The 12,782-nt window shown below is 48.8% G+C and overlaps 1 protein-coding gene across 4 annotated transcripts in view; it reads left to right on the top strand.

Moving 5' to 3' along the window:
- Positions 1-12,782, top strand: part of KNL1 (kinetochore scaffold 1) — a 431,776-nt gene that overhangs the window by 314,701 nt on the left and 104,293 nt on the right. For all 4 annotated transcript variants that reach the window (XM_063947793.1, XM_063947791.1, XM_063947792.1 and 1 more), the window contains 4 exons: positions 9,119-9,234; positions 9,357-9,447; positions 9,567-9,683; positions 10,417-10,504. In XM_063947793.1, the coding sequence (XP_063803863.1) occupies positions 9,119-9,234; positions 9,357-9,447; positions 9,567-9,683; positions 10,417-10,504 (412 nt within the window). The remainder of the gene's footprint in view (positions 1-9,118; positions 9,235-9,356; positions 9,448-9,566; positions 9,684-10,416; positions 10,505-12,782) is intronic.

The raw sequence follows: 12,782 nt of genomic DNA, 5'->3' as shown, positions 1-12,782 counted from the left end.
ATATATAGCGCTCTGGTGTGTGCTGGCATACTCTTACTCTGTCCCCCCAAAGGGCTTTTGTGGGTCCTGTCCTCGTTTAGAGCATTCCCTGTGTGTCTGCGGTGTGTCGGTACGGCTGTGTCGACATGTTGAATGAGGAGGCTTATATGGTGACAGAACAGAGGCCGATATATGTGATGTCGCCCCCTGTGGGGCCGACACCAGAGTGGATGGATAAGTGAAAGGTATTAACCGACAGTGTCAACTCCTTACATAAAAGGGAGGATGACGTAACAGCTGTGGGACAGCCGGCTTCGCAGCCCGCGCCTGCCCAGGCGTCTCAAAGGCCATCAGGGGCTCAAAAACGCCCGCTCTCTCAGATGGCAGACACAGATGTCGACACGGAGTTTGACTCCAGTGTCGACAAGGTGGAGACATATACACAATCCACTAGGAACATCCGTGACGTGATCCCGGCAATAAAAAATGTGTTATACATTTCTGACTTTAACCCAAGCACCACTAAAAATGGGTTTTAGGTTTGGGGAGAAAAAACAGGCAGTGTTTTGTTCCCCCATCAGATGAATAAATGAAGTGTGTGAAAGCGTGGGTTCCCCCGTTAAGAAACTGGTAATTTATAAAAAGTTACTGATGGCGTAACCTTTCCCGCCAGGTGGATAAGTTACGCTGGGAGATATCCCTTAGGGTGGATAAGGCGCTCACACGTTTGTCAAAAAAGGTGGCACTGCCGTCTTAGGATACGGCCACTTTAATAGGTACCTGTTGATAAAAAACAGGAGGCTATCCTGAAGTCTGTATTTACACACTCAGGTACTAGACTGAGACCTGCAGATAGTGCTGCTGCAGCGTGGTCGGTGACCCTGTCAAACAGGGATACTAGTTGGAAAACATAAAAACATATTAAAGACGTCGTCTTATATATGGGGGATGCACAGAGGGATATTTTGCCGGCTGGCATCCAAAATAAATGTAATGTCCATTCTGTCAGGAGGGTATTAGAGACCTGTCACTGGACAGGTGATGCTGACTTAAAAAGCGCATAGAGAGCCTTATAAGGGTGAGGAATTATTTGGGGATGGTCTCTGGGACCTCGTATCCACAGCAACTGCTGGGAAGAAATAATTTTACCTCAGGTTTCCTCACAGACAAAGGTACAGTCCTTTCGGCTTCAGAAAAGCAAGCTGGTCAAATGGCGCTTCCTTTCTGTACAGAGACAAGGGTAGAGGGAAAAAAGCTGCACCAGTCAGCCTGTTCCCAGAATCAAGATTCTTCCCCCGCCTCCTGTGAGGCCACACCATGACGCGGGTGCTCCACAGGTGTAGCCAGGTACGGTGGGGGGCCGTCTCAAAAATTTCAGCAATTAGTGGGCTCGCTCACAGGTGGATCCCTGTTTCTTTCAAGTAGTATTTCAGGGGTACAAGCTGGAATTCGAGATGTCTCCCCCCAGCCGTTTCCTAAAATATGCCTTGCTGACAACTCCCTGAGGCAGGGAGGCTGTGCTAGAGGCAATTAATAAGCGGTATTCCCAGCAGGTAATACTCAAGGTGCCCCTACTTCAACAAGGACGGGGTTACTATTCCACACGGGTTGGGGTACCGAAACCGCATGGTTCGGTGTGACCCATTTTATATTTAAAATCCTTGAACACAAAAATCGAGTTCAAGATGGAATCGCTCAGGGCGGTTATTCCAAGCCTGGACGAGGGGGATTACATGGTATCCTGGGACATCAAGGATGCTTACCTGCATGTCCCCATTTACCATCCTCGCCAGGAGTACCTCAGATTTGTGGTACAGGATTACCATTACCAAGTCCAGACACTGCCGTTTGGACTGTACATGGCACCGAGGGTGTTTTATCAAGGTAATGGCCAAAATGTTGATACTCCTTCAAAAAAAAAAAAAAAAAAAGGGAGTTGTAATTATCCCGTACTTGGACAATCTCGTTATAAGGGCGAGGTCCAAGGAGCAGTTGGTAGTCGGGGTAGCACTATTTTGGAAAGTGCTACAACAGCATGGTTGGATTCTAAACAGTCCAAAGTCACAGCTGGTTCCTATGACACGTCTACTGTTCCTGGGGATGGTTCTGGACATAAACCAGAAATAGTGTTTCTCCCGGAGGAGAAAGCCAAGGAGTTGTCATCTCTAGTCAGAGACCTCCTGAAGCCAAAATAGGTAGCGGTGCATCATTGCACGCGAGTCCTGGGAAAAATGGTAGCTTCCTACGAAGCAATCCCATTAGGCAGGTTCCATACAAGAACTTTTCAGAGGGACCTGTTGGACAAGTGGTCCGGATCGCATCTTCCGATGCATAGGCTGATAACCCTGTCTCCAAGAACCAGGGTATCTCTACGGTGGTGGCTGCAGAGTGCCCATCTTCAAGAGGGCCGCAGGTTCGGCATACAGGACTAGGTCCTAGTGACCATGGATTCCAGCCTTTGAGGCTGGGAGGCAGTCACACAGGGAAGAAATTTCCAGGGACTTTGGTCAAGTCAGGTTATTTCCCTACACATAAATATTCTGGACCTGAGGGCCATTTACAATGCCCTGAGGCCGGCAAGGCCTCTGCTTCAAAACCAGCCGGTACTGATCCAATCAGACAACATCACGGCAGTCGCCCATGTAAACCAACAGGGCGGCACAAGAAGCAGGATGGCGATGGCAGAAGCCGCAAGGATTCTCCGATAGGCGGAAAATCATGTGTTAGCACTGTCAGCAGTGTTCATTCCCGGAGTGGACAACTGGGAAGCAGATCTTCTCAACAGACACGACCTCCACCCGGGAGAATGGGGACTTCCTCCAGAAGTCTTCCAATAGGATTGTACACCATTGGGAAAGGCCACAGGTGGACATGATGGCGTCCCGCCTCAACAAAAAGCTATAAAAGATATTGCATCGGGTCAAGGGACCCTCAGGCGATAGCTATGGACGCTCTGGTAACACCGTGGGTGTACCAGTCGGTTTATGTGTTCTCCCCTCTGCCTCTCATACCAAAGGTACTGAGAATAATAAGAAGGCGAGGAGTAAGAACGATACTCGTGGATGGCCAAGAAGAGCTTGGTACCCAGAACTTCAAGAATTTATATCAGAGGACCCATGGCCTCTGCCACTCAGACAGGACCTGCGGCAGCAGGGGCCCTGTCTGTTCCAAGACTTACCGCGGCTGCGTTTGTCGGCATGGCGGTTGAACGCCGGATCCTGAAGGAAAAGGGCATTCCGGAGGAAGTCATTCCTACGCTTACTAAAGCCAGGAAAGAGGTTACAGCAACTCATTATCACCGCATATGGCGAAAATATGTTGCATGGTGTGAGGCCGAAAGGGCCCCAACAGAGGAATTTCAACTAGGTCGATTTCTGCATTTCCTGCAAGCAGGAGTGACTATGGGCCTTAAATTGGGTTCCATTAAGGTACAGATCTCGGCTCTGTCGATTTTCTTTCAAAAAGAACTAGCTTCAGTACCTGAAGTTCAGACATTTATAAAAGGAGTGCTGCAGAGTCAGCCCCCGTTTGTGCCTCCTGTGGCACCTTGGGATCTCAACGTGGTGTTGAGTTTCTTAAAATCACATTGGTTTGAACCACTAAAAACCGTGGATCTGAAATATCTCACGTGGAAGGTGGTTATGTTATTGGCCTTGGCTTCTGCCAGGCGAGTATCAAAGTTGGCGGCTTTGTCTTGTAAAAGCCCTTATTTGAGATTTTCCATATGGATAGGGCAGAATTGAGGACTCGTCCCCAGTTTCTCCCAAAGGTGGTGTCAGCGTTTCACCTGAACCAGCCTATTGTGGTGCCTAGGCTACTAGGGACTTGGAGGACTCCAAGTTGCTAGACGTTGTCAGGGCACTGAAAATATATGTTTCCAGAACGGCTAGAGTCAGAAAATCTGACTCGCTGTTTATCCTGTATGCACCCAACAAGCTGGGTGCTCCTGCTTCTAAGCAGACTATTGCTCGTTGGATTTGTAGTACAATTCAGCTTGCACATACTGTGGCAAGCCTGCCACAGCCAAAATCTGTCAATGCCCATTCCACAAGGAAGGTGGGCTCATCTTGGGCGGCTGCCCGAGAGGTCTCGGCTTTACAATTTTGCCGAGCAGCTACTTGGTCAGGAGCAAACAGGTTTGCAAAAATTCTACAAATTTGATACCCTGGCTGAGGAGGACCTGGAGTTCTCTCATTCAGTGCTGCAGAGTCATCCGCACTCTCCCGCCCGTTTGGGAGCTTTGGCATAATCCCCATGGTCCTTACGGAGTTCCCAGCATCCACTAGGACGTTAGAGAAAATAAGAATTTACTCACCGGTAATTCTATTTCTCGTAGTCCGTAGTGGATGCTGGGCGCCCATCCCAAGTGCGGTTTATCTGCAATACTTGTACATAGTTATGGTTAACTAAATCGGGTTATTGTTGAGCCATCTGTTGAGAGGCTCTATTGTTTCATACTGTTAACTGTGTTTCATATCACGAGTTGTACGGTGTGATTGGTGTGGCTGGTATGAGTCTTACCCGGGATTCAAAATCCTTCCTTATTGTGTACGCTCGTCCGGGCACAGTACCTAACTGAGGCTTGGAGGAGGGTCATAGTGGGAGGAGCCAGTGCACACCAGGTAGTCTAAGATCTTTCTAGAGTGCCCAGCCTCCTTCGGAGCCCGCTATTCCCCATGGTCCTTACGGAGTTCCCAGCATCCACTACGGACTACGAGAAATAGAATTACCGGTGAGTAAATTCTTATTTTTACAGATTACGGATGATCCCGAGCCATCCGTTCCTCCTAAGAAACCAGATAGGTTCAAGCGTCAGAAGGTGATTAAACAAGTTTTACCTCACTCTGACCACCTAGTGGATATACGTCAGGAACCCTGGGAAAACCCGGGTACGAAGTTTGTGCCTCAAAAGAAGATGCTAGCTCGCTATCCCCTCGCGCCGGAGCTAAGAATTGGGAAACGCCTCCTCCAGTGGACTCACGTGTGGCTAGGATGGTGGTTTCCTCAGCTCTACCTGTCACTAACGTCACATCGCTAATGGAGCCTACGGATAAACGTGTGGAGGGTTGTCTGAAAGCGATTTACACCCTCACGGGTGCTGCACAAAGGCCCACTATTGCAGCTACTTGGGCTGCAGAGGTCATTGAAGCATGGGGCTTGGAGTTAGATGCTGAAATCTCCTCTGACCATGCTAGACAATGCTTGTCTTATATTGTCACAGCGTCTTGTTATATTAAAGAGGCGGCTTCTGATGCCGGTATCCTGGCACCCAAGGCCTCTACTACGTAAGTCCTGGCTCGCCGGATATTGTGGCTGAGATCCTGGTCTGTGGATCGGGACTCTAGAAATACCCTGGAGGTACTCCCTTTTAAGGGAGATATTCTATTTGGGGAGGATTTAAATAAGATTGTGGCTGACTTGGCTACTGCCAAAACTGCCTGTCTGCCAAGTACTGCTCCTTCTGTGTCGAAGGCTAAAGGTACTTCCTTTCGCCCCTTTCGTCCTTCAGGTAAAGCAAAAGGTCAGGCGTACAACAAGCAGGCCCGTACTTCCAAACCTGGTAAGCCTAAGCCCAAAAGAGCCTGGGAGGCCCGTCAGCCAGCTTCCAAGACAGATAAGCCTGCCGCATGACGGGGCGGGCCTCCCTCTGGGGGATCCCAGGGTGGGGGGCCGGCTTCTAGGGTATACCCAGGAATGGTTGAAGACCACTTCAGATGCCTGGTTACGGGAAGTCGTCACTCGAGGTTACGCCATAGCCTTCATAAACCGACCCCCTCATCGACTTTGCCAGACAGATGTCCCATTGGACAAGACAAAGGCAAACACTCTACATTCGGTGGTACAGACCCTCCTGGATACAGGAGTCGTAGAACAGGTGCCTCTTGCGCAGAGGGGCCGGGGGTACTATTCTCCGCTGTTTCTAGTCCCGAAACCGAATGGGTCCTCCCGGTCCATTCTCAACCTCAAGGAATTGAACAGGTTTGTGAAGGTTTCCAAGTTCCGGATGGAAACCCTTCACTCTATAGTTCTGGCCTTGGAACCTGGGGACTACATGGTCTCCCTGGACATACAGGATGCTTACCTGCATATTCCTAAAGCAGTGTCTCATCAGCAATACCTGAGATTTGCGATTGGCAACTGCCATTACCAGTTTCGGGCGTTACCTTTTGGTTTAACAACGGCTCCGCGAGTCTTTACAAAAGTCATGGCGGTGATGACGGTGGTACTCCGCAGTCAAGAGGTCAGGATACTGCCGTATTTGGACAACTTGTTAATCCTAGCAAATTCCCCAGAACTTCTCCTGCGTCATCTAGATGTGACGGTCCGGTTTTTGAAAGCCCACGGGTGGCTCATCAACTGGAAGAAGTCATCCCTGATCCCTGCTCAGAGCATGGTGCATCTGGGAGCACTATTGGACACTCACAACCAGCGGTTGTTCCTGTCTCAGGATAAAGTCCTGAAACTTCAGGACAGGATTCGTTGCTTCCTATCTCGTCCGCAAGTGTCGATACATTCAGCGATGCAGGTGCTGGGCCTCATGGTGTCAGCATTCGACATGGTGGAGTACGCTCAATTTCACTCTCGCCCTCTCCAGAGGCTGATTCTAGCCAAATGGGATGGCCTGCCTCACCGGATATGGTCTCAAATGATCTAATTGACTCCGGAGGTCCGTCTGTCGCTGCTCTGGGACCAACAACTGTGCAGGGGCCGTCCGTTCTGTATATCCGACTGGGTCCTGTTGACGACAGATGCCAGTCTAAGAGGTTGGGGCGTGGTACTGGAGCAACACTCTCTTCAGGGGCGGTGGACCAATGAGGAGTCCCTCCTCTCTATCAAAATTCTGGAATTGCGGGCGGTCTTCAATGCCTTCAATGCCTTGAACTTAGCCCAGCATTTAATTCAGAACCATTCTGTTCAAGTACAGTCGGACAATGCCACCACAGTGGCTTACATAAATCATCAAGGCGGCACTCGAAGCCGCCTAGCAATGAAGGAAGTCTCACGGATTCTACAGTGGGCAGAATGCCATCTACCAGCCATATCGGCAATATTCATTCCGGGAGTCCTGAATTGGGAAGCGGATTTTCTCTGTCGTCAAGACGTGCATGCCGGCGAGTGGGGCCTCCATCCAGAAGTGTTTCAACTCCTAGTGGAAAGGTGGGGCCTTCCAGACGTAGATCTGATGGCGTCTCGACACAATCACAAGGTTCCGGTCTTCGGAGCAAGGACAAGGGATCCTCAAGCAGCATTCGTGGATGCGCTGGCAGTACCGTGGAGGTTTCGGCTGCCGTACGTGTTACCTCCGGTGTCGCTCCTGCCCAGGGTAATTCGGAAGTTCAAGCAAGAAAAAGGAATTCTGCTTCTCAAAGCTCCAGCGTGGCCCAGACTGCATTGGTTCTCAGACCTGCAAGGCCTATCGTCAGAGCTTCCAATTCTGCTTCCACAATGCCCAGACCTCCTCGTTCAGGGCCCCTGTGTCTACCAGAACCTAGCCCTGCTGTTTTTGATGGCATTGATCTTGAAGGGTTTCAATCTATGTTGCGGTCCCGGAAACCGGCTTCGGCTCGGATTTACTATAGGGTCTGGCATTCTTACTTTGTTTGGTGCGCATCTAACGATTATGACGCTTCCAAGTTTAGTATAGCCAAGTTGTTGGCTTCTTCAGCAGGGCCTGGATTTAGGCCTACGTCTGGCCTCCCTCAAGGTTCAAATATCTGCCATGTCGGTGTGGTTTCAGAAAAAAATTGCGACGTTACCTGATGTGCATACCTTTACTCAGGGCGTGTTGCGTATCCAACCTCCCTATGTCCCGCCTGTGGCTCCTTGGGACTTGTCGGTGGTTTTGGAGGCGTTACAAGAGTCTCCGTTTGAACCTCTTGGTTCAGCTGATCTTAAGTGGCTTTCCCTTAAGGTGGTGTTTCTGCTGGATATTGCTTCAGCTAGAAGAGTGTCGGATTTGGGTGCCTTGTCCTGTAGTTCCCCATATCTGATATTTCACCGTGAACGGGCGGTTCTTAGGACTCGTCCCGGCTATCTACCTAAAGTGGTTTCTTCGTTCCACCTTAATCAGGAGATTGTAGTTCCGGCACTTGTTTCTCCTGATCTGTCTCCCAAAGAGCGGTCTTTGGATGTGGTACGGGCTCTCCATATCTATGTGAAGAGAACTGCTTCTATTAGGAATTCTGATTCTCTCTTTGTGCTGTTTGGATTTCACAAACTGGGCTGGCCTGCTCACAAGCAAACTCTGTCCAGATGGATTATAATGGCGATTGCACATGCTTATGTGAAGGCTGGTCTCTCTGCTCCTGATCACATTAAGGCCTATTCTACTCGGTCTGTTGGACCTTCTTGGGCGGCCCAACTTGGTGCGACCCTTGAACAATTGTGCAAGGCGGCTACGTGGTCCTCCGTGAACACATTCATAAGGTTCTATGCCTTCGATACTGCCGCTTCCCAGGATGCTTCCTTTGGACGCCGGGTTCTTGTGCCCGCTACAGTGCGTCCCCTCCCATAAGGAACTGCTTTAGGACATCCCCTATGTCTATCCTTGTGGAGCCCAGTGTACCCCGCAGCAGAAAACGAGTTTTATGGTAAGAACTTACCTTTGTTAAAACTCTTTCTGCGAGGTACTCTGGGCTCCACAAGGCGCCCACCCTGACGCACTTAGCTTCTTTGGGTTGGTATGGCATTAGCCGCTGACACTTATCCTGTCGGGAGAGTGTGGTGTTTGTGGCAACTGGCAGTTGTCGTCTCTTTTACTTGCTACTGCATTGGGCTGGTTAACAAAACTGAGCTCCTGTGCACGGAGGCGGGGTGATATAGGAGGCGGCGCTATGCATCTTGGGAAGAAGGTCAAAGCTTTTGAGCCTGTTGGTGCTTCGGATCAAGATCCTACTCTACACCCCTATGTCTATCCTTGTGGAGCCCAGTGTATCTAGCAGAAAGAGTTATAACAAAGGTAAGTTCTTACCATAAAACTCGTTATGTGCCCGAATGGTGAAACTGTTGCAGGAGATGAATGAACGTACTGCTGTTCCTGTTGCCATCCAGGCCACGCCTCCCCCCTTCCCCCATATTTTTCTGTTATTAAATGATATTGAATTTGTTCTGCAGTAATTTTCTTCCTCTCTCACTGCAGCTTGCTACGAACGAAGCAATATCTTCAGCAGACGTCTTGCTAGATCAATACATATACCAGCCTAAGCTGCAGGTGTACGAGGAGGAATGTCATTCCTTGTACCAAACAATTGAAGAGTAAGTGTTAATGTTTATCGTGAGTGTGACATATGCACTATATATTACTTGTCGATATTGATCACATAAGGCCTTGATATTGGTGAAACTTACAATTTAAAAAATATCTGTGTGCTTATTAGGTTAAAGGTTTGTGTGGAGCGGCAGGAAAAGCCTTTAGTGCAAATCAACAATCTACTCTGGGAAGCTTTGAGGATGTGCTCAGAAAATGAGGTAAATCTATAGAACGCAATATAGTGTAAGTCTGCATTCACCATGTAGTGCCCACTGCACTTTTATATAATTGTGATTTAGTGACTCTAGGCAAACTAACTTCTTTTATTTTTCCTCAGTTGATGTTCTTCGGTGTAAAACTAAAAAATCTTAAGGCTATGTATTCTAAGAAAAGTAAGCTTTTAGCCCATGAAAGAAAAGTGACCATGTACGGAAAACTGCTCCACACAGCACAGGTATTGCTATTTCTACCTTATGTTCTTAACATCTTCATGGCTGAAGGTAGCTTGCACGTTAATGAGGAGACGCCACTGGCATGTTTGCAGTGTGTTTGACTTTGTCCCTAGTGGAAGAGAGGAGTCTGAAGATGTGGTCAGTAACTGCAACCAGGGTTTGTAAGTGCACAGCCTTAATGTGCTGAGTGCTGCTGTCGATGCAAGTTAATTGGGGCTAGGATGTCGGCCTCTGTGGTCACACTCTGACAAAATCAGAAGATAATACTAGGCAATTATATTTCATAGATTTGTGTTTATATTCGTATATCAGACAAATGCCTCTGTTTATCCAGGTAGGCCCTGCTCTGCTAAGTAATTGTATCAAGTGTAGCAATAACAAATCCTTTCCTTTGACACACACACACACACACACACACACACACACACACACACACTGCAGTTATATTGATTGCAAATACAAACCAACACATTCTGTTTTACTGCAATAACAAAAACACACTCAGACCTTGTTTATCAGTTTTGTCCCTTCTGTCTACATATCCCCCAGTCCTATTATAATTCTTCTCTTGTTCCACATTTCACTGTCTGTGCATACTGCAGCTTCACTTCCATTTCTGGGGTTCCTGTAAATGGGTTCTCTGAACTGCAATGGATTTTATGCAATCTTGCTTTACAACACAGGCCAGGTTGTCTTAGTCAATATGTTGCTTAAATCTGGTTTCCTGGAATTCAGGTGCAGTGGGAGCAATTCCAGCGAAGAATAAGTGAGACGGATAAGCTTATTGAAGAGCTTGATGATTGCATCTCCAACCTAGAAATGGGTATGTTTGACATGTTAGTTTTTTTTTTTCTCTTACGTCCTAGAGGATACTGGGGTTCTATTTAATACCATCGGGTATAGGCGGGTCCACTAGGAGCCATGGGCACTTTGAGAATTTGATAGTGTGGGCTGGCTCCTCCCTCTATGCCCTTCCTACCAGACTCTGTTTAGAAATTGTGCCGGAGGAGACCGTCAAGCTTCTGGAAGCTTCTTGAAGAGTTTTCTGCATTTATTTTTCTGTTTGTTATTTTCAGGCAGGACTGGATGGCACCCGCCTGCCTGCTTTGAGGGATTTAGGTGGGGGGACGGCCCAACCTCTTGAAGGGTTAAGGGTCCCGTTCTCCCCTGACAGGACACTAGCACCTGAAGGAACTATTAACAAGCCCCACCGCAGCACGCCGCCACCCCTAACAGAGCCAGAAGAAAGAAGAGTGGTGAGTACTAAGCCGGCGTCCCGGTTGGCGGGTCGCCGGCCATTATGGCGGCATTAGGGTACTGAGACGCACGGCTTCTAACCGGGGCGGATTGCGTCTCCAGACTCTGTACACAACTGCGTCTCAGTACACTGTACACAGTACCCACACTGGCAAACAAAGCCTTAAAACGGTTCTGTCTTCATTTTAAGTACAAATTACCTCAGCCAGTATAAAAAAAAAGCGTGAAGACCGCGCGCCATTGAAGGGGCGGGGTGCCATTTTCCTTCTGTAGTGAACACAGATGCTGACTGACAAGGATGCACCGCTCCTCCAGTGTGACTCCAGATTACTTCAGCGGTACCAGGGAGTCATAGCAGGGGGGAGCGATTATTAGTGTACTAAGGGGGTCATTCTGACCTGATCGCTTGCTGCCATTCAGCACAGCAATCTGGTCAGAAGTGCGCATGCGCGTGCCTGCGCATACAAGACAGCCGGCGGCTGTCGTTGCCTAGCGATCGCCTCTGCCTGATTGACAGGCAGAGGCGGTTGCTGGGCGGGAGGGGGCGTCACGGCTTTTGGCCGCCGTCTTGTGAGCGCAGTCCGGCCAATGCAGGCGTGGCCAGACCGTGCGGGTGGCGGGCCACAGCTTCTGCGTGATGTCACACGCAGCCGCTGCGACATGGGCAGCGGCTGTGTGATGTCACACGCAGCCGCTGCAACCTGGGCAGCAACGAGTACTCTTAAAGTACAAAAGCGACAACACTAGCCCTGTCAGTGTAAGTGATCGTAGCTGTGCTAAATTTAGCAAAGCTACGATCAGGTCGTAATGACCCCCTGAGTCCCCAATCTGAGTTACTTAGTCTGCGACCCGGCTAAGCTTGCAATAAGGGCGCAGTGTGCTGGCTCTAAATACCTCTGTCTCTCACTGGAAGGGCTCTTTGTGGGTTTATTGTGCTTTTAACCTTTTCCGGTGTGTATGCTGTCACATTTACAATATGTCAGGCAAAGAGTGTGTTTCATGTACGGCAGAGTGTTCCTCTTTCCCAGAGAGCTCACTACTATTTACTCAGTGTAGTGCACCTTCTAGGCTAGCGGGGCTGACCCAGCATGGTTGGATTCGATCAAAGGAATGATTTCTAACATTTCTAATAAATTGTCCCGCAATGAGAAAGAGACGCAATACTTAAGACAGTCTGTGGATGAGATTATGAACTTAGACTCAGTCCCCAAACAAGCATCTCTGTCGCTTGCCATTTTCCCACAAAAACGAACTCTGGCCCATATCTTGCAGTCTGACGCTGAGGGGTCAGACATGGAGGAGGTGGAGGTGGATTCAGAAAGGGGAGGGGGGGGGGGGGGGCGCTGCTCTGTAACAGGGAATAGAGGCTCCTATAGAAGTTATCAGAGACGTTCTGCAAATTCCTGATGAAGTGGCAGAGGCGTGTGAGGAATCTTATTTTAATGTAAAAAGAAAGCAAGTCACTTTTCCTGTGTCAAAGGAATTTGAATACCTTGTTTAAAGAACCGTGGGTTAATCCTGATAAGAAATTTCGGATCCCTAAAAGGTTAATCTCATCTTTCCTTTTTCCTCCAGGGGATAGGAAAAAATGGGAAAATCCAAAGATAGTGGATGCATCAGTATCCAGTGTGTCATGGAAAATTGTGTTGCCTGTCCCTGGTGCAGCCTCCCTGAAAAACACTGCTGATTGCAAGATTGAGACTACACTCAAGTCCTTGTACACAGCTTCTGGGGTGGCCCAGACACCCACTATAGCATGTGTGTGGATTACTAAAGCCATTGCTAGATGGTCAGGTAACATAATTGATGGGTTGGATTCCTTATCTAGGGGGAGATTGTTTTAC

The sequence above is a fragment of the Pseudophryne corroboree genome, chromosome 12 (assembly GCF_028390025.1).
Source record: "Pseudophryne corroboree isolate aPseCor3 chromosome 12, aPseCor3.hap2, whole genome shotgun sequence".
Taxonomy (NCBI): domain Eukaryota; kingdom Metazoa; phylum Chordata; class Amphibia; order Anura; family Myobatrachidae; genus Pseudophryne; species Pseudophryne corroboree.
The sequence above is the reverse complement of the archived record's forward strand: the minus strand, read 5'-3'. Positions and strand labels throughout refer to the sequence as shown.